The 27,036-nt window shown below is 37.1% G+C and overlaps 1 protein-coding gene across 2 annotated transcripts in view; it reads right to left on the bottom strand.

Moving 5' to 3' along the window:
* The window catches only part of LOC145980124 (BTB/POZ domain-containing protein 6-B-like), a 40,250-nt gene that overhangs the window by 9,270 nt on the left and 3,944 nt on the right, over positions 1 to 27,036 (bottom strand). The window contains exons 2-4 of one of the 2 annotated variants that reach the window (XM_083113136.1): positions 19,551 to 19,681; positions 15,724 to 15,857; positions 11,129 to 11,333 (exon numbers count right to left, since the gene is read on the bottom strand). In XM_083113136.1, the coding sequence (XP_082969262.1) occupies positions 11,129 to 11,333; positions 15,724 to 15,857; positions 19,551 to 19,679 (468 nt within the window). In that variant the 5' untranslated portion in view covers positions 19,680 to 19,681. The remainder of the gene's footprint in view (positions 1 to 11,128; positions 11,334 to 15,723; positions 15,858 to 19,550; positions 19,682 to 27,036) is intronic. The other variant, XM_083113137.1, reaches the window with a different exon arrangement.

Genomic DNA, 27,036 nt, shown 5'->3' with positions numbered 1-27,036 from the left:
ATTTACAAATAATATTTTGTTACTAATCTTGAAGTTAAGCAGTTGTATTTATCCCAGAAAAGAGGATATTTCCAAATTTTCCTAAAAACCCACCCTGACAATTTTTAGTACCAGAAAAAGAGGTTTTGTCTGGGTAAAAGAGAACGTCTGGTAACCCTAAACAACTTGCGTTGCTGCACCAGCTAGAGCGAGCACACGTGTGTTTCTCACTTAGGCCAGCCGCACACCGGATTTGACACGAGTCATTTTTGTTGCAAACCAACTCGGGGGAAGTTTAACATGGGGCTCTTATGAGCTGCTGCACATTGAACAAAACATTTTACTAGAGTCACATTGAGAAGATTTGTGACAAAACAGTGAAGGTCTCGGGAATATGGTCTCGCAGGAGCACGATGCGACAAAACGCTCTGCACATGTGTGAATCCTTTCTTCTCAGCACACAACCTGCATGTGACTATCCACTGTATCGTTTCACAGCACATATACCATGCGTTTGTTTCGATCTTCAGCCGAGAGGCCGCAAATGTCGGCATCTCCATCAGCGCCGCCCGCCACGCTTCTCCTGCGGCCTCTCGGCTGAAGACCAAAACAAACGCACGGTACTTGTAAGTTTGACAGTGCGATCAAGGTTAAAAATAAGTGCTTGATACAGAAGCTAATTGTTCTTGTAATCATCCGCTGTATGATTATTCATCAACTGAGCACCATAAAAAAAATTGATGCGCTATGGAATGAAGTGGCACAGGAGATGACTTAAATTACAATTATGCAGAGTGTTTATAAAGTCCTGGTACTATTACAAAAAAACATTTACTACGACATGCTTGAACAGTACCTTCTTCCTTAGTTGGAGGAATTCCAGCTAACCATACTTGTTGAACAAGATGGGGCACCCCCCTCATTGGTCCAAGGATGTTCGAGGTCTTCTGGATAGGCATTTCTCTCACAGGTGGATAGGCCGTGATTGACCTGATATCACACCTTTGGATTTTTCTTCTGGGGATATGTCAAAGATAGTGTTTACCGCACTCCTGTTCCAGATGTTGCTACTCTTCGAAGAAGAATAACGGAGAGTATTCTAACTGTTACTGGTGATATGCTGAGGCATGTATGGGCAGAAGTGGATTACTGCCTTGATGTTCTGAGAGCAACTAGAGGGGTGCATATTCAGGTGTATGGCATATAAACGTGGAGAGTTGTAGCTTATTTTGCAATCAACAGCATTGTTCTATTGTATGTACTTTTTGAGCTATGTTTTTTGTAATGTACCGGGACTTCATGAACACCCTGTATTACGTGAAAAAAATAGGCTTAATACAAATTATCTTGTAATGTACAAAACATATTGTAAATTGTACAAGAAAAACAATCTTTAGGCCAGTTTGATATTTATTGGTCGAATAACTATGTGGTTGCAGTATGCGAATTAAAAGTTTTCCTTTTTTGGAGGGGAGCCGGAATGCACCGGAACTCCTTTCTGGCAAAACGTTGTTCCTGCTGCGACATTGGACAGTCATTTTATATATTTAATGAACCATACAAAAGTCCATTCTTTGTTACATTAATTCTTGTAAAGAATAGATGAAAGGGATACAAGAAAGTTCTTGTACCAAATTTGTCTCTTGTCGGTGGGCAGACTGGAAATGTAGAAAAAATGAATATACAAGGGTCGTTCAAGGTTGACCGGGACTTTTATTTCTGCAGAGGAAATAGGTAGCAGAAGAAACACCAAACTATGTCAGTTTTTCAAAGTATTCTCCGTGCGTGCCGAGGCACCGTTGCCATCGTTCTGGCAGCTCCCGAATTCCTTTGGCGTAGAAAGAACTTGGTTGTTGTCGTAGCCACTGGAGGACATCGCTCCGCAGTGCTTCGTCTGTCGTGAATTTCTTCCCTCCCAGATGGTCTTTAAGGGGTGCAAACAAATGATAATCACTGGGGGCTAAATCCGGACTGTAGGGGGGATGGGGCAGAACTTCCCAGAGCATGTCGGCCAGAGTTGTTGTTGTCACATTGGCCGTGTGAGGGCGGGCATTGTCATGGAGAAGAATGGCATTTCCAGACAACATCCCAGGTCTTTTCTTGCGAATGGACTTTCGTACAGCACCACTCAAAAATGTGGAGTAATACTGGGCACTAATCGTGCTCCCTTTGTCCAGAAAATCCACATGGATAACGCCCTTCATGTCCCAGAAGTCACTGGTGTGACTGCAGTCGGGCGAATGTGTCCATGCGCTTCATTTGTCACCAGCTCCCGTCCTTCGCGAAACTGCTCACACCATTCATACACTCTTGTCTGCGACATCGTTTGTTCACCATACTGTGCTTGCAATCGTCTGAATATCTCAGCTGGTTTCACTTTCTCCTTCACGAGAAATTTGATTACACACCGCTGCTCCACATCCACAGACACACTGCTTGCCGCCATGTTCGCTGCAACTGCTGGGCATGCACGAAATACGTCATGCCGGGCGCTAGTTACTCGCGAAGGAATACATTACGTCACCCGCACGTTTCATCATGATCCGGCTATTCATCAATTTTTTACGTACGAAAATCCCGGTCAACCTTGAACGACCCTTGTAGTTGTGTGTATAGTGCTGTTTGTTTAAGATGCAAATGAGAACCTAAATTCCTGAAATGACAGATGTGATAGATCTTGAGCTTATATATTTACTTTGGATGCAATAATAATACAAATCACATGTATGCATGATCATTTATATACCACAATATCTAGAGCAGTTCGTATGATAAACACAATAACAAATAAAAATAACAAACCAACTTGTAGACTACCGAAAACTTTCTTTTCAGAAAAAGCACTGATAATAAATATTTGTTTCATTTTGGTGGAAGCAAAGTGACTCGTCGTGTCAGATCCGGTGTGCGGCTGGCCTTAGTATGCACTCCCCAACCCTATAGTGGAGTCGCCTGTTGCTACGTCACTCCACTTCCGTTGGGATCATCTCCTGAGCAGTGAGCTGTACTTGTATGAATAAACATGGACATGGTGCAGTACATGTGGGGAGGGGGGGGGGGTATAATGCAAATGGAACTAGCTGGGGGAGTAACTTTAAAAATACTAAACATTAGCTTCTTTTAAGTAATAAGCATAAACTTGATGTGATTTACATAAATGTTTGCATTGCATACAAAACCGTGCAAGAAGTTTTTCCAGATCTACTTGTCATAGGTTCCACTACATTTACTCTTTCCAGTATTTTCTGTCTTTTGCTCCTTTCACATTTCCTCTTACATAATGACAGCTCCCCTCCCTCACCACCACCACAGTTATGGCTCTGGTCATATGTAGATTTCACTAAAACAGAAATTTCTCTCTCTAAAAGGCAAGGAAAAAAAAAATTGCTCAATAATTGCTGGTGCCACGATACAACTGACACTGTCTGTACATGTGTATGCAAGATAGTATTAATGGTACAGTTGGGAGCTGAGAAGACTGCGAGGCTGAGGAATGCGAAACTGACCTGCCTGTTGTCGCCGTGTGCAGCCAGCTCGTCTTCCTTTCAGGGTGGCAACGGCATAAAAAAAAGGCATGGTATGAAAACGCATTGCAAATGAATGGAACATATTACATAGTAACATGTGAAAGCAATACTAATAATGGAATAAAACTTCACAAATCAAAGCAATCTGCTTTCATAAGGGTGTGTGCGTGCTTTTTGTGTATTTCCTAGCATCTTGTTAATGCTTCTTTCCTGGACATGGATCAATTAATTTTAACTTATGCAGGGTAGTACATTTTCTCCCTCGTTTGTATTTACATTTTGGTATGTAGCATCGCTTTTCTGCAACTTTCGGATTATGGAACATGAAGTTGTAATGTGTCGGCCCCATTGATTTATCCACCAACTACGCCCTAACACCCCACACAATTTTTATAAAAGGACAAATTTATGGTCATTTTGGCTCTAAGTATACCTTTTCACACACATAAACACAAACTTACACCCCTCAAATAAAAAATAAATCTGAATAAACTTTGCTCAACCCCCGAGCCGGCTTTCCCGCTTTTCGTTGCATGTTAATTCTATTGATAGTTAACCTTCAGCGACCCAGTTTACTAGATATAGTCTGTTCTATACATATACATTTACTTATACACACACGCCCGAACATTCATTCGATTTTTAAAACAAATTTATTTCCGAAAACACGGAAGAAGTGTGAATTCCTTGCCGTTGCTGGTCTTTGAGATGTCCCGTGGCTGACATCATCCGTTGTCTGCAGATACCTTCCACGTATCAACATGAAAGAAAACTAGCATCTCTGGGTATGACGCCATATTGTCTATCTTACCATAGGGCTGGAACAACGGATATAGCAACAAATTCGCATATGATACAAGTCCTTTAATTCACTTGGTATTGTATAATAATTAAATATGTTTGCACACTGAAGAAATACAAAAAGGCCCACATCCGATAGGCTAGCTGAAATGTTCTCCCGCTGCCGCGAGCCGACATGCACCATGCCGCTGTTCGAATATCACGCTCCCAGAATTCCGAGTTCTTGCAAGAAGCTCCCAGCGGGAGTAAAATAAAAACAAATGAGGAGCGGAAAGCAATACTATTTACAATCTTCAACATTCTCCCCCCCGTTGGAATGCGCAGCATCCAAACTAAATCATGAAAGTTCAATTGATCTTCCCATCTGGAAGAGGTACAATCTTACTGAGAGCCCTTCGGTACACTCCATCCTTGGTGCGAACCACGGCTACACGAACTAAATTGTCTTTCCCTGGAAACACTTCTTCTATAATGCCCATTTTCCAAGATAATGGGGGTAGGTTGTCTTCTTTCAGAAGCACAAGTAGTCCTGGTTGCAGGTTGGGCTGCGTGGTTGTCCACTTCTGACGCTGTTGCATACCATGAAGATAATCTCGGGACCAGTTTCTCCAAATCCTTTGTTGAAACTGTTGAACTCATTGCCACCTGGAAAGTCTATTTTCCTTGAGATCACTTAAGTCTGGTTGAGGAAAGGAAGTTAGTGGACCACCAATAAGAAAGTGGCCTGGAGTGAGGTAATTAAATTCTTCATGAGAGTCAGGTAAGGATGTAAGAGGTCGAGAGTTTAAGCAAGCTTCAATTTGGCACAAAAGAGTTGACAGCTCTTCGTATGTCAGTACAGCATTCTTGGCGACTCTACGAAGATGGTACTTCATGGATTTTATGGCGCTTTCCCAGACACCACGCTCCTTGAAATGTTGTGGCATTATCGCTGATAATGGTGGAACACTTGCCTCGCCTTGCTGTAAAGCATCGCAATGCTGCTATGAAAGCTTCAGAAGTAAAGTCTGTTACTAGCTCAAGATGTATTGCTCTCGTGGCTAGGCACGTAAAAAGAGCTATGTAGCATTTCTTTGTGATTTTACTCCTGATTGACCCTACTTTGATGACGTATGGTCCGGCATAGTCTATGCCCACATGATTAAATGCCTTGCTAGGTGTAACTCTGATGGATGGGAGCTGTCCCATTAGCTGTTGTGCTGCAGATGCCTTCAAACGATAACAAGTTAAACACTGATGAATGATTTGCTTAATAACTTGTCGTATTCTAGGTATCCAGTACCTTTCTCGAATGGATGAGATTAACAATTGAGGTGCTGCGTGCATCAATCGTTCATGCTCTGATGCAATTAGTAGACGGGCGAAGTGACTTTTTGGATGCAAAATGATTTGATGCTTGCTGCTGAATTCCAAGTTGCTATTTTCTAGCCTACCTCCAACACGAAGAATTCCCTGATTATCCAGAAAGGGGTGTAAGTCTTTGAGGATACTTTTGTTGGATACTTGCCCTTTGGCAGTGAGATCATTTATCTCTCGATGAAAGAACGAAATTTGTGTCATAACGACGCACGTTTGAGTAGCGTCTTCAATGTCAATTGAAGTAAGTGGATCGGATTGTTTGTTACTTGCATTTTTACAATTGCGAATGAATCTTTTACAGAGCGCTACAATCCTTAACAATTTGAAAAATGTAGAAAAATCGTTTATTATTGCCTCTGATTGCAGATGAGACACCAGTGTAGTTACAGGAAGCTTTCGTTGTTCAGGAACATCTTTGTTCTTAAGACTTGTGTCAGATGATGATGATGGCCAGCACGTTTCATCTTCTTGCAACCAAGCTGGACCATGAAACCATAGCGAATGATGATGAATATCTTGAGGTTTAACTCCACGGGAGATTAAATCCGCTGGATTATCCTTGGACGAAACATGTCTCCATTGATAAGTTTGAGTAAATTCTTGAATTTGCGCTACTCTGTTGGATACAAAAGGCTTCCATCTGCTTGCTGGCGATCTGAGCCATGCCAGAACTATTTGTGAATCTGTCCACAAATAAACATTGTCAATATTAAGTCTCAAAATTGGGAGTGTCTTGTTGAGTAATTTGGCCAATAAGACTGAAGCGCACAGTTCCAATCTAGGAAGAGTGGTTTTCTTGATCGGGGCGACCCGTGATTTTGAGCACAGTAAGTGAACTTCGGTGTAACCTTCTTCGTTTGCTGAACGACCATACAAGCAACTGCCATAATTTTTCTCCGATGCATCGGAAAAGACATGGATTTGTATATTCTTGACACAACCAGGTGTTAGGATGAAACGTGGTATTTGCATTTCACTGATGACTGGTAGCTGAGAATGAAGATGAACCCATTCAACTTGCAGGCTTTCTGGAAGTGGACCATCCCAGTTTATGTTGTGAAGCCACAACTGTTGTAAAAAATACTTATACATTACAGTTACTGGTGAAAGTAGTCCAATTGGATCAAAAATCTGGGCAATAACACTGGCTACTTGACGTTTGGTTGATTTGTGTGACATCATGTTGACAGACTTGGCTCCAATGTTAATCATGAAAGTGTCTGCCGAGGGATTCCATGAAATTCCTAGAGTTTTAACACCTTCGGTATGAAAATGGATTAGATTTTGAGTCTCTCTCAGTGATTCTGGAATAGCGTTGAGTACTTCAGTGCTGTTGGAGCACCACTTTCGTAAGATGAATCCTCCTCTTTTCAGAAGTTCTGATAGATCTTGATAAAGTTGTAACGCACCTTGCACGCTACTGCTTCCTCCTAAGTAATCATCAACATAGAAATCACGCTGCAACACTTGACATGCGTGTGGGAAGTTAACTGCTTCATCTTCGGCTAACTGCTTCAGACATCTGGTTGCTAAAAAGGCACTTGATGTAAGCCCATACGAGACCGTATTCAATTGAAATACCGTTATGAGTTCCTGAGGAGAGTTTCTCCACAGAATGCATTGCAGTGGCCTGTCATCTGGATGTATGTGTATCATTCTATACATCTTTGTTACATCAGATACCAATGCCACCTTGTGTGTTCGAAATCTTAGAACAATTGAAAATAAATCTTCCTGTATGGTAGGTCCAGCCATTTGTATGCTATTTATTGATTCACCGCTTGTTGATGGCGAACTCCCATCAAAAACAACACGTATTTTCGTTGTACTGGAATCCTTGAAAACACAATGATGCGGGATGAAAAATTTTGTGCAGTCATTTGTTTGTACATCATTTAAATTCCCTATGGGTTCCATGTGTCCCAACTGGTAATATTCTTGCATAAATTTTGTATAATCAGCCTTTAATTGTGGTTGACGTTGAAGCCTCGTTTCTAATTGGTGAAATCGAGTTAATGCAGAGTGCGAGGAGTCACCTAACACTGAACGATCTTTACATAATGGCAGCCTGACCGTATAACGGCCACTTTCATCTCGTGTTACATTTCGCTGAAAATGTTGCTCGCAAGCAATTTCTTCTGGTGATTGCAGTTTCGTGTGGATCTCCTCTATGATCCAGAACTGTTGGAGTTGCGAGCTGAGAGAATCTTCCTTTCTCGTGAAAAATGACCTAGTAATACTGTTGCTAGAAGATGTTGCTGGAATCTTCCCTGCAATAATCCATCCAAACTCTGTGTCTTGAAGAATGGGGAAATTTCCTGGTTTTGTTCTCTTTTCAGGCTTCATAACGGTAAAGAAAACCTCTGCACCAAGCAGAATCTGTATTTTGCCCGGCGAACAAAAGCTTGGGTCTGCTAAACGAATATCTGTTGGAATGTTCCATTCAGATGCACCAAACTTTTCTGAAGGCATTAGTCCTGTAATGGTTGGCAACACTGAGCACGAAATACTTGTCGTAAAATTGCTATTATTAGATCTCGGACGGATCTCTACTGAATGACTCGATTCAGCTGACGAATTGTTGATTCCCTGAATGGGAACTCGATGCTTTACCTTTCTTAGACGATTACTTTGAACAACGTCTTCAACAATGAAATTATTCTGACTCGCCGCGTCCAAGAGAGCACGACAATTGACCCAATTGCCCGATATATCTTGTACTTGAACAATTGCCGTAGCAAGTAACACCTGTGACGCGTTTTTCTGCTTAATTGAACAATAAGAAACCTGAGGTGCTTGATCTGAATGCTGTGAAGAATCGCTTGTATTATTTACCATTGATGGGTTCACGTGACCCCCAGATGACATTTCACGCTGCTGGTTTACATTGGATGTACCTTCATCTACATGAAGTAAAGTACTATGCTTCTGTTTACATCACTTGCACACTCCATATTTACACTGTGCCGAAACGTGATTGTTGCTGCTAAGACAGTTAAAACATACGCGATTTTCACGTAAAAATTTATACTTCTGTGAAATAGAAGCTTTCTTAAAGGCTTCACACGAAAATAAGCGATGTTTGTTTGCTTTACAAAACATGCACAATGAAGAATCTGTTGTAACATATGAGTTCGAAGATTGTTGACATTTAGCACTGTACTGTTTGTGCATATTTGTAGATGATTTTGTTGCTACCTTGTTACCTTCACTCGTAACTGGATTAATCTTTTCAAGAGCCTGGCATCTGTGCTCTAGAAAACTAAAGAGCTGATCTAATGTGCTAAATTCAGTATCATTACTTTCTAGTTCAAATGCTCTTCTCGTTGCAGGGTCGAGATTTGAAACAAGATGCTGAACTAAAATTATATCAGTTAACGACATGTTGTCAGCTATCATTTTGAGCGCTGAAATAGAGCTAACTGCAGTGTTTGTAAAGGCACGAAGTTCCTGACAATTCTCCTTTACAACTGGATTGATATGTAAAATATCATTTACATGTGAGACTGCAATCAACCTTTTATTGTCGTATCGCTCATTGAGTTGCTCCCAAGCAATAGCGTAATTTGCTTCTGTCATTGGCAAATTTTGAATTAGATGTAAGGCCTCGCCTTTCAACGATACGCGCAAATACTGAAACTTCTGAACATTTGAAATATCTACATTGTTGTGTATCAGCGATACGAACGTGTCCTTGAAAGACACCCACTGCGTGTAATTACCGCTAAAATGTGGTAATGCAATTGCCGGAAGTTTCACTTGCGTATTTAAAGTTTTAGATACACATTTGTTTTCTACACATGTTGCTTTATCATGGTTGTCAATTAATGTTTGCATCTGTGATTTTAAATCGAAATACATTTCTTCGATTTCATTAATTTCCGCGTCGTGCTCACCCTCGGTTGTTTCTGATTCTATTGTGTCTAGAACGCCTTCCAATTTACTCCAGATAGCATTTACATGTTCCATGCGGGTTTTTATTTGTTGTATTTTAGCTGAGGATTCGTCGTAAGTACTGACATACGATTGAATGCGTATAAGTTTCCCTTTGTGGGAGCTTCTTTCTTTGATCAATGCTCTTACGTTTGCCATGCTTGCTGAGAAACGAAACTGAATGCAGAAATAAACACAAGAATACAAAAGGCTATGAATCAATGAAGGAAAAGGTATGTTATAGGAAACCAGACTTTTGTACTCACCGCTGCCGAAGCTAACACACTTCACGGGGAGTTGATTGTTGATTGTGTTTTTCTCCGCAGAGCTTCATTGTTGATTCCGACGAAAATCGTAGAACGGAAGAAAAGTTCAAGGTCAGCTATTGCTTCATGCGTTCGGAAACAGCTGATTCCACCGTACCGTGACGATTAATGCTACTGTAATCGCAACCGAGTTCAAGGTCACTGCAAAATTCGTTGTAACGATGTTCGTTACGAAAGCGCGGAAAACATGTATCTGTGCAAACCAAAAACACTGTTTGTTCTGTAACACTGTCACAATTAGCACTGTCACAACTGATGATCACTGACCTGCACGAAACAAACTGCCACTATATCCGGAATGCGGAGGACCATAAATGTCTGCAGATACCTTCCACGTATCAACATGAAAGAAAACTAGCATCTCTGGGTATGACGCCATATTGTCTATCTTACCATAGGGCTGGAACAACGGATATAGCAACAAATTCGCATATGATACAAGTCCTTTAATTCACTTGGTATTGTATAATAATTAAATATGTTTGCACACTGAAGAAATACAAAAAGGCCCACATCCGATAGGCTAGCTGAAATGTTCTCCCGCTGCCGCGAGCCGATATGCACCATGCCGCTGTTCGAATATCACACTCCCAGAATTCCGAGTTCTTGCAAGAAGCTCCCAGCGGGAGTAAAATAAAAACAAATGAGGAGCGGAAAGCAATACTATTTACAATCTTCAACATCCGTGGAGGTTCACCAATGGTTCGAACTTTTTCGAACGCCAGACTGCACCTCACACTGTAAGTCCCGATTCCATTATCAGATTCTCACCCTTTCCTACAGGGACTTCTGCATGTCTGGCAACACTGAAAAATTGAACACCAAGTCGAAGCTTCCCTCCCCACACTTCCTCCCCGTTCACCCCCGAACCTCACCCCGCGCTGGCAGTCTTCTCAGCTCCCATCTGTATGAATACCTCTATTCATGTCATTGAAACAATACCAATCAAGATTTTATTCTTCTATTTTCATGTCACACTTAATTAAAAGTTAAAAATATTTGATAGTCAACAATTGTAAGAAAAAAAATGCTGGTACTGTACGTGTGTTGGATATTACCAGAGCGTACATAAGTGCATTTGTTCGTTCATATGTATGTGCATGCATTTTATTTGTTCATCTTCATTTGCTATTTCTTTCTATAAAACACTTGTGGGATTGTATAGTAATATATTTAAAAGTCTTTTTGTATTATTGTACTTACATCTAAAGCTACTTTCTTCAATGAAGAATCATCTATAAAATTCCCAAATTCATAGACACGAAGAGCTGTACTGGGCTTTATAGCCTTTTGGATGTATTTCTTGCACTCACTTATTAAAGGAACCAAGCTATACTTCTTGGCAGCATAGATAAGAAAACATGCTTCATCAACACTTGTTATTTCTATTTTGGAAGTGTAGATCCACCTTTGAGCAAAACAAGCAAAAACATCATTAGAATTTTTATAAACTAAGAAACAAGAAAGTATCAAGTGTAATATTTTCACACAATTTTTAATAAAAAGAAGACATTATTAAATCATTATGAAGTTGGTTCACCAATTTAAATGAACAATGAACCAATTTCTATATTTTTAATTATAATAAAGATGCAAAATGGTATGTTGGAAAACTATTAAATAAATTGTAATGAATATGCATCATTATTAGGTCTGAGCTAGTACAACTGTAACCATTATTTTAACAATGTAGCAATTTACAATTTTACAAAATTAAGAAACTAAGAAACAAGGAAGTGTAAAGTGTAATATTTTAATACCGGGTGTTTCAACAGAAACGCCATGATTTCAAATGGCATTTTAAAATATTCATGATAACTACTAAAAAAAAAAAAATTACATAATCTGATAGAGAAAACGCAAAAGTTTAATGGAAAACATGTTCGAAATGTCCACTTTGACGATTTATTACTTCTTGCACCTGATTGCACATGTTGTCAAATATCTGACCAAGGGTTGCACGACTAACTTGTGCAGTACAGTGTTCGATGTTTGCTTTCAAATCACCTAGTAATCGCAGTCCTCGTTTGAAAAGTCCCTGCTTTAGGAAACCTCACAACAAATAGTCTCACGGGTTTAAATCAAGGCTAGTTGGAGGCCACTGTAAACCATTTTGAAATAAATGTGTGTAGCGATTGTCAGGACAGGTTCAGTTGTATGCAGCCTAGCTCCGTCTTGCTGGAACCATTGCTGACGAATTAGACAACGTTTCCGTCGAAGACCAGGAATGAAGAACAGTATTCCTGCAGCATTTGCAAATAATTTTCTGATGTGACATAGCCATCAAAAAAGAAAGGTCCAATCAAGCCACATTTCGATACACCACCATACCAAAACCTTTTGTGCGTACAGAGGTGTCTCCTTCGTTCATGTGGATTATAGGTTGCCAAAAATTAAATTTTAGACTTTTGTCAATCATAACATATACAAATTATTACTGTGAATATACTAAATATTTCTTTAGGGTCATTTGAAATCACGGTGTTTCTGTTGAAACACCCGGTACAATTTGTAGTAAGAAATAGGCATTATTGAATCATTGTGAAGTTTCTTTGTGATTCAACAAATTTATACAGACATTATAAAAAAGATGCTAAATGGTATGCTGGAAACTCGTACCTAAGTGGTAATAAATACAGTTGAACACCAATTTTATGTTCCCGGATTTTACATTTTCCTGCATTGTACAATCAGTTTTATGGTCCCAACATAGCAAAATGCTACAAAATTTTCCTCAATTTTACATTTTCCCATACTTCAAGTTTTTTTCAGCTCATTCCCCTGAAAAACGTAAAATCGAGTTTTCACTGTATTTATAATTGGTAGGTCTGAGCCAGTACAACTGTAAATCGATATTTGAACACTGCAACAATTTATAATTTAACATGTGAATTGATGAGAACATCATAATAGCTATCATTTGAACACAAAACCTATTTTTCACACAACAGTAGCACAAAATTAATGAAAATTATTCATTTTGCACCATTTCCAGGATATTTAAACTCCAAATGTGGCAAGTAAAACCAAAATGAGTTCAGAGTTCATCTTTTGTTAACTTTGGTTATCTGCAACCAGTAATGGATGTAATTGAATGGATAATTCCACATGCATATTTGTATACTTCCTGATTTAATTACTCTACTTCTTCATATGCTTCACAAATACACTGTTTAACCCGAGAGAATGCACGCAGCAACATCTTACGTGAGGAGGTGGATACGGTCAAAATGACCATGCTTGAATATTTAGGTCTATTGGGTGTGTTTTATCATTTTTTCTCCTTGTTTCTATTGTATATATTTTTATTTTCTAATACAATATATAAAGCTGATGTGAGTTTTCAAAACGTTAATATACTAGCACACATTGTTTCATTTTACACCGAACATGTTTCTTTTTAAAAGTGCAGACAGTAGACAGTATTCCTCGTGGTTATCTTCAGAAGTGTATCACTTCTGCTACGATGTCGCAGAAACACAAAGGACTGATTTTAAAGAAAAAGTTGAAGTCGTCAATGTCTACGAGAAAGAGAAACTTAGTATTCGAGACATGGCCGTGCGGTTTGCTGTTGGAAAAACACAGACCTGTGAAATTTGTAATGTATGTAAGGATACTTTTAGTAAATTTAAATTCACCATATGTAAGTACAGTATTTTGTTTCTTGAATGTAGGAAAAAAACATTATGTTCGTAAAGTACATACTGTAATATGCTTATCCTATTGTGTAATATCTACACTTTTTCTGAATAGCAGACACTTCTTAATAACAGACATTCATTTTTCCCCAGGCCTGTCCGTTATTGAGAAGTTTTACTGTATTTACAATTGTAGGATGTTTTCTATGTTCACTATTTTAGTTCCTTCTTATTTACTTCACCTCTTTACTCCAAATGCTCTTCATCGCCATCAAGGTTTCTATTTGCACATTTCATACAAATTAAAAAAAAACTGTGTGTTCATGGCAGATGTAGAGTGAATAATGGATGCATTTTCCTTCTTTTTCTGATTCACATTCTGCATCACCAAAAAGGTATCATCTTACTCTTTGAATTGCCTTCACGTTACTCCTCCTCGATGCTTTCGAGAAGCCTATGAATTTGATCCACTTCTTCTGGGTTGATAATGATACAGGAAAGTCCAATAAAGATCTACTTGTTAAATCTATAACACAAGAAATCGCACGTGGTCAAAAACACCGCACAAGAAACTGAACTGTGCCTTTTTAATGGTAGAAGGACACGGCTCAAATTGTTGGCCGGCCAGCGCATCTCCCACATATCCAGCATTGATAAGGTGGAAGAAGGAGCCAAACCAGCATGCATGCGCAAAATGGCAAGCAAATATAGAAATTTATGGTCAAATCTCTGCCACGTGCATTCTCCTGGGTTAAGCAAAATGAGTTTCATATTAGGAACTTTGGTAGGACTGCATTTTTTCCAATTCCACAAGAAATAAACATATTCACCCGTCTCATTATGGACAGTATTTGAAGAATATGGTGATCTGAGTCATGTGATGTAGTTCTAAGAGGGAATTATTTGAGAAAGGGAAAACATCCATTATTGATGTGGTACATAGAAATGAGTTTTCAAATCAACAAATCTATTTATTGCTTACAATGACAACCCACTTCCACTTATGGAGAATGAATTTGACCTGTTTTTCAAGCACAGAAATTGGAGAACACAGAGTTGGTGATGATTAGGGGGAGCAAGGTGAGGCAGTATCCCAAACATTTGGCTATTTTTTGCCCCTGCACTGCAGATAGCATGGAAGCTTGTGGCAAACTTGAAGCAGGTTGCTTGCTTGCTACAAATTGGTACCGTTGGAGAGAGGAAAGTTCAAAGTTTATTTTAGTATGTTTTCAAGGTGACCAACATGCAGTTTGACGACAGGACAAAGGACACATGTCAAAAACATTTTTCAACATTTCCTTCGAAATGGTTGCGGTTATCCTCCTGATAGATCATGGATAGTCCTCAGGCAAGATTTTAAAACAACTCTTGAACTCTTCTCAGTAGCCCAACATTGAATTCTCTGATTATTCACTTTATTCACTTACCCATACATTTTCCAGCATAGAATCATCGTCTCCCACAAGATCAGGGAATTCATGCAGAAACTCCAGGCATTTATGCTTTCCTGTCTCGTGACAACGATTGCAGCGCAGGAAATATCGACAAACTAGTAGGGACAACTATTAGCAAAACTTTGAATCTTGTCTTCTTAATGGTACATTGTGTAATTTTGTACCTGTTGCAGTATTTTTATTAACGAAGATTGAAATCAGGGCAAATCAACTGATTGGCCTGATTCAAACCTGATGCAAGCTTACTGCTATCTGAGCCTATGGCCTCTTATGACATGTACATGGGACACATCCCCCCTTCCCTTCCCTTTAAAATGGCAAAATCCACTACAAAAGTAGTGTTTCAATACATAATTATTTAAAAAGTAATAATTATTACAAGGATATATGAACCATACCATAACATTATTTACTTTATTTATGAAGGTTTGCTCCAAAAATTTGTCATTATAGCAAAAAAAATTATTGATATTAGTCAATAAAAGATTGTAGATTGACAGAGATGAGAATGGATGCAATTTGAAAATGATGGAAAAATGCAATGAACTAATATTTAAGAAAATTATAACATTTGGGGAAAGAAATCTACAAAATTTGCATTTTGTTAATGACTGTTAAACATGATTCAATAAGTATATTCAAATTCTAGTTCCTATAATTACATCACTTATAGTTCTTTTGTGTCAGAACTTGTCACAGTACTTACTTGATCATACTTTCAAATGTAGCTGGACTAATGTCTCTGACAACTATTTCCCTTTCTTCAGGCAGAGAACCAAAGAACATGACTTCAAACACAGAGCTTGACATGGCAAGAATCAATTTGTGAGCCAAAAACACCTGTAAAAAATGATATGTGTCTATAAATATACAAGTATATAAACTATACCTTACAACCAGGCATATTTATTTGTGATTGAGAATATTAAAAATTATAAATAAAATTTTTAAGTTCACTCATATACACATACAGTAAAAAGAAATAAAAAGAGTGTCAGACAAATGTGGTTCTTCACCATAAGCACTACATATCATAACATAAATTAACACTGCATGTTCCTCTCTTGTTGTACTGTTATCCATGCTACATTTTTCATTTCACCACATCAATTCCAAATGCCAATTAATAAGAGAGCATGTATTTTATATTCCAATTTGCACATTTGAAATGAAATATAGTGTGCTCTCTTTAATTCGAACTTGGATAATTCGAATTATTGGATAATTTGAACAAAAGTACATTCCCCTTGAAACCCCTATCTAAAACAATGTTAAAAATTACTACTTAATTTGAATTTTGAATTTTCAATAATTTAACAAATTTTTCTAAGACCAAATTGGTTGCTATATAAGAAATTCCAACAGATGACTCGTCCCCCTTTTCTTCTTGAAAAGATGGTTAACAGATGTGCCACCGGCAGATAAGAGAGGCCAGTGGGAATCCCCAGACATTCTTTTGTATGAATGTGACCTTCACCCTCCCAGAAACAAGTTCAGAGGGGAGGGGATAGCTAGACAGAAGAGGTCATTTGTCTGTGTGTTTTAATGGAGTTACAATGTCGAAACGTGGTGCGTACAATAGCTTAACATTAGATAAGAAAATTGAAGTGCTTAAAGAGGTAGAAAGAGGAATGAAAAAGAATGAAAAATAATCACGTGATGCGAATATTCCAATAAGTGTACTGTTCCTGGATGGAGATATGGTTAAAACGTAGTAGTTGTAAGGTAAGGTATACTGTTTGCATATTCATGCAGTTTTATGTTTCATACAGTGTGTTATTTCATTGGTGTTTTTTTTTTATTACATTCTGGTTAATTCGATTTTTTTTCATAGCCCCTTGGAGTTCGAATTAAAAAGTCCACTGTATAGCAAACAATAGGGCATGATGTAATATACATGGCAAGGGGGAAGCAGAGGGAAGAAAATATAGCAGAGTAACATGCCCCATGTTGAGTATAAGAATATAAATAGAATGTAAAAACTATGCTAGGGGGTTTGAAATGTGGTTGTGCTGAAAATGGAGGCAAAGATAACTTTACGCAAAAGAATAACTTTACTAGCTCTCTGCAAGAGTGGAGGGGGTTGGAGGTGACCACTCTCCCCATAGGACCTTTGGGATTGCAAGGGGAGATTGCTCCCACCAGGATATTTATTTAATTTTTAAAAAATGTACATAATTGGAATGAAATTAAGCAAACATTGTAATATTTTACAACACACAGGCTAAAATAATGATGGCATCAGAGGGGTGAACATCCCTGGTCAACCAGCATTTCTCAATATCAAACCCACTCCTCCCCAGTAAACAAGAAAAACTGAGTAAATAAGTGCTGCAGCTAGGGAAAGAGCAGGCAGTGCTTCAGACAGGGATGTCATTACACACACCATTTGCAACTTTGGCCCTCCCTATAGTAGATTACACAAATGGTTATTATTTTATTTGATAAGTGATGTGTCTTCCAAGTACATGAATAAATGTAGACATATTTTTACGAAAGGCTATGGATGCCTGGACGATGTGATTATTATCTTTGTCTAACAAGTTTATTGTGTGTAAATAAGTATATTTGAAGAAACAAATATAGGAAACTTTAAATGTTAAATTTCCAGGATTACAAGGCTGTTTTGGAAAATAAGGAGATTAAAAGATTAAACGATCTTAATTGCATTGCACAATGCCACAGACTGCTTTGCCCCTGACCAACTATCTCACGGTAAATGACAAAAAACTCTGAAAAATAAATTATCATTTAGCCCAAATTTGCAATTTTTTGTGACATTTGAGTATATATTATCTGTGAATACTTCCCGAAGATATCTTACTGCTCCCCTGCCTTCCCACTTTTTTATTCTGGCACTGTCACTGTTATGCACATTTTTTGTGGAAATGAAATTCATAAATTTTCTGCTATGGAAGTTCAATGTGATCAATAACATTCGGAAAGAGTAATATGCTATGAACACAATATTCACATTTTATAAAAATGCTGGATGGGTACATTACCAGTTGTTATATAATGCAAATTTGGACAAAAAAGGGGGCAGGGGAGTTGCACCACCATATATACAAGAATGCCTTGAAAGTTTACATGTTGCTGTTTTATTATATTTTTTTTTTTCAGGGACACTGTTACAGGGTACCCGACTACCAATACTTCCATCTTCGCCCCCATAATTTTCTTCACTTATAGGGGAAAAAATACTTTTTTTTTTTTAAATTAAAATTCAGGGGAAATGCATTTTTAAAATCTTTCCTATTTTGAAAACATTGTATTTTTTCAACTTCAGATTGTATGACTTAAAATCATTTTTCATGTACTACTACAATATATTAATAAAAGTTAATGTGGTACATAAATTATATTTGTGTGTGATTAACATAATATTTATTATTAATATATAGAATAATTTATAAGGATTATATTACACACAGGGATTTTACATATATTATCCGTACCAGCTAACTGTAGACCAGGCGAATGAGAACAAGTCTCTGCACAAGTAGTGACGTGACCAATGAACAGTGAGAGAAATGGGATTGTGTAATAGGCGACCGGTGTTTTCCCGATTTCCTCCTTCGCTATGCAGCGTTGCAAACTTTTGAAAAGGGTAATACCGAACGCACATGGCAAACGTACTGTATTCTTGTCTCCAGGTCCGTACGATTGGTTTAAGAATTTCTTAGGGAAATATTAGGGATAAAACTGCAAGAGCAAATTTTGGCAAGCCATGCATTTAGCGTACAGACTAAGGTCTGGACCGTACATCTACAGTCAGGACCATACGGTTGGCAATGCTGCGCTTTCACCACTCGATTTTCCTCCTCCTTCTCTGCCGATATGCGTTGCCCTGCTCTACAGTTAGCTGGGACAGGGTATAATATGCAGGGTTCGGCCCACTTGAAAAAAACCAGTGGGTTTTTCATTAACTTTGGTATTTCAATGATTTCTGAAATGAAGGAACATCATAGAGGTGTATACTAATGAAGATTGTATTTTAGATTCTTAGAATGCGATTACGACTGTCATTATAACTCGAGATTACTTTTGCTATCTAATATGCACAACACTTGTAATATTGAAATGAAGTAGAACGAATATTAAGAAATTACATAGGCCTATATTAAGCTGTAGATTCTGCAGGTACATTAGACAAAATATTCCAATACGTATGTTGAACAGCAACGTATTTAGGTTTGCTCAATATTGAATATATTCATTACTATTTGCATACCAAATAGCATAGAATAACATGATTACTACATTATTATAATAACACAAATATTATGTTCTACGTAATAGTGGGCAGGTTGAGCGGCAATTACAAACGTGAATTATTACATGTATTCACATTTTATTTATAAAAGCTCGATAAAATCCAATTAAACCTGAAAAAATAAATTAAACCCGTTTTTTTTTCTTTCAAACCCTGATAATATGGCTCCAGATGCTGAAAAGATGGACAACCAAAGGAGAAAAATTCTTCCTTATCTCTCTTACAAATAGCACATATATACGAGTATAACAACTTACCTTACTTTGATTATCATATGAAACTTGAAATTTGCAGTCTGTAAATAATTGTGATTGAAGTATGTGAGGTATGCGCATATCCCAACTCCTTTTCTGCAACTGCCAATCTTCTGTCTTGGAAGTAGCCATATCTGCACAGAATGACAAGAAAAGGTGTTACACTCAAATGGAAATACAAACTACACGATATTGCTCAACAACAACATGATCAATTATACACGTAGCAGGTGAGATTTGCTAAAAGGTAAAGTTGAAGCTGTCATCTGTATACATTGCACCATATCCTTAAAGAAAAATACATTTAATAAGCAATATTTCATAGAAAACAATTGCATTCAAAGGGTTGCCACACAGAAGGACTTAGGCATCATATTTGATGAGAAACTCTCATTTTCTGACCACATCTCTGCAGTCACTAAGGGTTCCATGCGTATGCGGGGTCTTCACTATTGTTTTACTGAAATAAATAACCTGTCTGCTCTCGGCACGTTTTACAAATATTTTGTTTCACCTAAACTTGAATACTGTTCTCCGATCTGGTCTATGGCATGCCCCACAAAATTAGATAGACTAAATTCTGTTCTAAATTTCTTCCTGGCCATTGTTCGCCACCGAATTCCATCCACAAAACATTTACAAAAGTCCATCTGAAAATGCTAAATATCCATACCCCTCATGATAGACACAAACTTGCAGATCATATTTTCCTCCATAAAATAACCAATGGGAACATAAGAAGTGATCGCCTTCTTCAAGAAATTCACTTTCGAGTGCCGTCCCGCACCACAAGGAGCACTCAGCTTTTCACATATCAGAAACCCAGATTAAGCCTAATACAATGTTCTCTCTTCCACAGACTACCCGGCCAATACAACACTCTACCAAACCAAGCTGATATTTTTGAAAACCAGTCATGTTTTAAAAAGCTACTGTGTAACAACATGTAATCCACTTTGTCTCATATGTATGTATGCACAAATGTGAAGTATGAAGGGAAAAAAATTATGTATTTTAGTTTATGTTATTTATTGTTACTTCCATTGTTATTTTTTGTTATTTCCATTGTTATTACATTCCAATGTAAAATGGCCAAAGGTGTATTTGCAATTTTCTAGTAAATAAATAAATAAATGCATATAGGGGTAAGTGTTAAGTAATCCAATGTTAATTGCAGGCCCCCGTGGCAGAGTGGTTAGTACATCACGCTTCGATGCCAGGAGTCCCAGGTTTGAATCCCAGCCTGGGGATGAATGTTTGCGAGTGTCCATTCATCAATTTCATCATATCATCCGTCATCCACATCTTCGCAAATTAGCCAAAACTGGCACAAAAAGCAAAGTAAAATAAAGCAAATCAATCAATCAAACCAATGTTTATCAGATTTTCAAAAAGGTATACTTGTAATCTGACTAACTCATATTCCTATCTGTGCTATTAGTGAGCTACTACAACATGCTTGTTTGTGTATAACTACATGATACAAAAAAAATGGGGGGCAACAATAAGCACTTCAATGTACATATCTACTTTGACCTATGATTACTGTATCAACCCTAACCTGTCTCAGGTAGTCATACAATTTCTTCTTGTATCAATTCATCTGCATTTGTGCTCCATTTCCAAAAATCCCCCATTCTAATGATGAAAAGATAAAATTATGGATGCCAGTTAACATAAATGAGCAAAAAAATAACTTAAAAATTCACTATTCAGTGCATTAGGGCTCAATTCACCATAAACGTACAAAATCATTCATAATTTTATATTATTAGAATTGAAAATGAACATTGTTGGATACAATAGAAAAAAATCAATGCAAATATTTGTAAAAAAAATTGTCAAATGAGGCATATTTGAGGTAAAGGTTCAGATTGTTTTAGGATTTTTTAAAATTCTCATAGCAGGCAGACGAATTATCGTAGAATTTTGACAATCATTGTCACAAAATTTGAACCTTCCTTAAAGTAATGAGCAGTGTCTGGATTTTGAAAAAAATTTATTCATGTTGAAAAACAACTTAAAAATTACCATACACAAGCATGCCCTCTTAACATGGACAATGTATTTTCCGTTAACAAGCGACTGTAAGTATCATAGACTTGTGGGAATTAATGTAGAAGTAAATTGGAACCTTAGTAGAATGCATTTAGGGACTTTATTTTAATGCAAAGAGAACTAAACCTGGCCTGCCTAATCGCTAAAACTCCGCAATATGTATTACAAGAAGTAAATCGAAATCGAACCATGTTAAAATTGCATTCGTAGCATGATGAAATCACAATAAAACAAAAGGAGCTTGGGCCATATTTAATACTTAGCATGATTCAATAAAACACATTTCACAATGCACATTACAATTGGTTTCTCTTACACCATGGATATCCACAGGATTTTTTTTCCGGGTGTGATGCAAACGAGGCACTTTTTTCCAGTGGTGCATCAAACGAGGCATGTTTCTCTCCAAAATAGCAATGCAATTCAAAAAAACGTTGCTGTTAGCCAGAATATATTCATATATGTCAGTTAGTTATCTGGATATCTGAATTATTCAGATACTAATTAAATAACATGCAGATATCTATAATCTACAATCTAGATAATCTGTATTTCCATGTAATAGACTTTGTCTTTATGAACCTCCTGCAAAATTAAGGGTTAATGTCGATTTTTTCTGACACTGTTGCCACATTCAAAATTCACCTCAAAATGCTGAGAAAAATGTAGCTCTAGCGAAATTTTCGCTACAACTACAGGAATTTTGTAGCTTCGCTACCGCTACAACTAGCACGCTACTTCTGACCACTGGTTATGTGGTACGGGGCCCCACTGAAAGTTTCGGGAAAATTACATAAAGAAGAAGAACGAAAGTACATCAATTTTTATTGCTTTTCAAAATATTCACCCTTTACAGCAATGCATTGTTTCATTCGATGGAACCAATTGTTGAAACAGTTATGCCAGTCTGAAGTTGGTACCTGCGAGACATGCATTTCGTATGCTTCGATAGCCTCTTCGGGAGTGAAAAATCGCTGACCACACAACTTTTTCTTGATTGTTGGGAACAAAAAAAATCACATGGAGCTAAGTCAGGTGAATAAGCTGGATGAGTCATTAGTTCAACTTGTTCATGATCCAGAAAGTTCCTTGTGTCTGATGCTGTGTGCGAGCTGGCATTGTCGTGATGCAGAATGATTCAACGATTGGGGTTTGAAGTTCTGAGCACGTGGAGTACTTGTGGCAGGCAAATTGTGGTATACCATTCTGCATTGACTGTTCTACGATTCTCTAGTGCAACAGTCGCAATGTGACTTGATTTACTGAAAAAGGAGGCAACCATTTTTTTTCGACACACTGCGTGCACGAACAATTTTCGTTGGTTTAGGCTCATCCTGGAACACCCACACAGCAGATTGTCGCTATTTCAGGTTAATAAGAGTAAATCCATGATTCATCGCCTGTGACGATGTTAAACACAAGATTTGATGATCCCGACTTGAACCGTGTGATCATAGCCTTGCACCACTTCACACGGTCGTCTTTTTGAGCTTTTGTTAAATTGTGTGGGATCCAACGGGTACAATTTCTTTTTCACACCTAAATGATTGTGCAAAATTGTTTGTATTTGACTCATGCCAATACCTAAGGAACCCTGAATTTCGCGATAAGTCACGTGTCGATCACTGTTGATTAGTTCACGAACTGCATCAATGTTTTCTGGCACAATGGCTGTCGATGGGTGGCCTTCACGAATTTCATCACCAAGACTAACCTGACCATATCTGAATTCTTGAAACCAGCGATAAATTGTCGTTTTTGATGGGGCATCTTTGTGAAAAGTTTCGATCATTTGAGTAACACACTGTTGCTGTGTTAAACCTTGCCAAAAATCATAATAAATCATGGCACTAAGTTCTCTCTTGTTAATTCCACTTTTTTTACAAACACCTCACTTCAACCGACAAACTTCTATCCTGAACCGAAAAAGAATCCGTGTTACATCTGTCCTTGTATTTACAGTCGACAAACATCACAGTTTATAAATATAACAAAATCTAACAGATTGCATAGTTGCCAGTACCCGATTCCTGAAACTTTCAGTGCAGCCCTCGTATATCTAATTAAAGCTCATTGTAAAAGCAACAATTTGGTTCTTATCCCAACCTTCTACGTCAATTCTAGCTTGATTTATAAGTTTTTTTGTGATTGCATGTGTGCCGAAAATACAAATCTGCAATTTTTCCTACCTTAGGTGGTACTTCATAACAACTAAAACTAACTAACTAACTCCCTAGCCTTCTTAAACCCAAAGGTTCATGGCTGCAGCAACACACGCCTTCCATCTGTTCCTATCTTGAGCAGGATCTATATACTCTTTTCCATCCCTACCGATTTCTCTTAGGTCCATCTCAACGTTGTCCCTCCATCTTCGTCTTGGCCTTCATACAGGTCTCTTACCATCAGGTTTCCCAACAAGAATCCTGTAAACTCCTCCTTCCTCTCCCATTCGTGCCACATAGCCTGCCCACCTAAGTCTTCTTGATTTAATTATTCTAATAATATCTTGACTTGAATACAAATTATGTAGTTCTAAATTATGTAACCTTCTCCACTCACCTGTCTCCTCATCCCTTTTAGGTCCAAATATTTTCCTAAGGATCTTATTTTCAAATACTCTCAATTTATGTTCCTCTTTCAATGTAAGGGACCAAGTTTCACACCCATATAATACTACAGGCAAAATTACTGTTTTGTATATTTTAACTTTTAGTTTCTTAGATATTAAACGAGAGGACAAAAGTTTATGAAGAGAGAAGTAACATGCATTTCCTGAATTAAGCCTACTTTTTAATTCCTCTTTAATATATTTTTCATTTGTTAATATTACTCCTAAGTATTTGAATTTGGAAACTGGTTGAAACGAGTTGTTATCAATAATTAGATTTTGATTATTATCTAACACTTGGTTTCGGCTTGTAAGCATATATTTAGTTTTCTCTTTGTTAACTTCCAAACCTATCTCTTTAGCAGTTTCGAAAAATATTTTAGCATTATTCTTAATTGTATTCACATCATCCCCCAGTAAGTCTACATCATCTGCATATGCTAACAACTGAGTCACACCATTTAATTTTAGTCCTTCTTTAGTTTCTTTTACCTTCCTAACAGCATATTCTAAGGCAAAATTAAAGAGCAATGGAGATAATGCATCTCCTTGTTTTAACCCATCATGAATTGTAAATTTGTCAGACATATTAATACCCACACGAATTTTACTTTCTGTTTCACTGGTGCATATTTTTATCATACTAACAAGCTTCTTAGGTATTCCAAACTCTACTAATATATTATATAATTTATCTCTTTTGACCGAATCATATGCTTTTTTGAAATCAATGAATAGCTGATGGACATTTTGATTATATTCCCACTTTTTTTCCAGTGTCTGTCTGATGTGAAAAATTTGTAGTTGATCGGTTATGTTTAAATCCACATTGATAATCACCTATAATTTCATTAGCATATGGGGTTAGTCTTGTTAAAAGAATGTTAGACAATATTTTGTATGTTGTTGAGAGTAGAGAAATTCCATGGTAATTATTGCAGTTCATTTTATCACCTTTTTTAAACACAGGAACAATTATGGATTCTTTCCACTGTTGAGGGATTTCTTCTTTATTCCATATTAAACTAATTAATTTATGAATTTGACATATTAATGAATTTTCACCATATTTAATTAACTCAGCTGGTATTAAATCAATGCCAGGTGCTTTGTTATTCTTTAGCCTTTTAATAGCATCTTTAACTTCAGTCAAGTTAGGTTCTGGAACTAAAGGTTCTGCTGTGTGGACTTCATTTACTTCTGATTTATCTCCTACATGGACATTTAAAAGCTCATTAAAGTAGTTCTTCCATCTATTTAGAATATCGCTTTGGTCAGCTAGAAAATCACCGTCTTTATCTTTTATCAAGTTACTTTAGGTTGATACCCCTTTCTAAACTCATTTACACCTTTATATAAATCTCTGATATTTTTATTTTTGCTGTTTGTTTCAATTTCGTTAATTTTGCTTTTCAAGTAATCTCTTTTTTTATATTATATTATATATTATAATTGTTTAGATTTGTATCATCAGAGTTATTTAACCACCTAAGTCTAGCCTGATTTCTTATTTCTATTAGATTATGACATTCATTATCAAACCATGGCTTACTTTTTCTTGGTTTATGGTATCCTATAATTTCTTTAGCTGCTGATTCTATTGCATTACGTATGTGCTCCTAATTCTTATTTACGTCTGTTTCATTTATATTTTCATCATCATTTAAATCCTGCAAAACATCAAATCTATTTGACAGTTTAATTTGGTAATCTTTCTTAATTCTTTCATCAGTAAACTTTCCTGTATCAAATTTTAGAACTTTTAGATTTTGTTGCTTATGATTTATCACTGAGAGTCTTTCTCTTAATTTAGCAATTACTAAATAATGGTCACTGGCACAGTCAGCACCTCTATGTGTACGAACATCAATTATACTAGTATGCCTTCTCTTATCAATGAGAATATGATCTATCTGATTATGAGTTTTACCATGTGGAGAAGACCAGGTATATTTATGGACATCTTTATGTTTAAAAGTGGTACTTGTCACAATTAAATTCTTTGAGGTTGCAAAAGTAATCAATCTGATACCATTATCATTACTTAATTCATGAAGACTTTCTTTACCAATCGTGGGTTTAAATGTCTCTTCTTTGCCAATCTGTGCATTACAGTCACCTAACAGAATTTTCATATCATACTGAGAAAATTTATCGAAGACCTGTTCTAACTCTGTATAAAAATCATCTTTAGTATTATCATCTTTATCTTCCGTTGGTGCATGTATGTTTATTAAAATAATTTTACACCACCTACCCTGTAAAACTGCATATGATATCCTATCATTAATAAATTCTACTGTTTAAAGAGCCGAGATAATTCTATTATTTATGAAAAAGGCTGTTCCAAAATTATGTACCACCATACAAAAAAGTATAATTTTTAGTTTTAGAATTCCCTTCTCCTGGCCACCTAACTTCCTGGACAGCTACTACATCTAATTTATACTTAACTATCTCATTAACTGTACACTGAAATGCCCCAGGCCGGTAAAGGCTCAGAACCTTCCAGGTGCCTAATTTAATATCCTTATTCCTAATGTAGATCTTATCCTATCTTATCTTGTCCTGTGCATTACAGGTTGTATAACTATAGAGGATAAATTGTGTGGATGAATGGATGGAAGGAGGGATTCTTATATATGCATTGATGGATGGAAGCATGTTGGGATACATGTATGAATGCATGGTTTAATGGATGCACATATCGAGGCATGAATGAATGGTGGATGGATCATGTATGTTTGGAGGAATAATGGATTTATGGGTGCATCATAACAACTAAGTATGAATAAAATCAGAGATGGTCAGGTGTTTTTCTTT

This window comes from Lepisma saccharinum, chromosome 27 (assembly GCF_977018435.1).
Source record: "Lepisma saccharinum chromosome 27, izLepSacc3.1, whole genome shotgun sequence".
In the NCBI taxonomy this organism is placed as follows: domain Eukaryota; kingdom Metazoa; phylum Arthropoda; class Insecta; order Zygentoma; family Lepismatidae; genus Lepisma; species Lepisma saccharinum.
The sequence above is the reverse complement of the archived record's forward strand: the minus strand, read 5'-3'. Positions and strand labels throughout refer to the sequence as shown.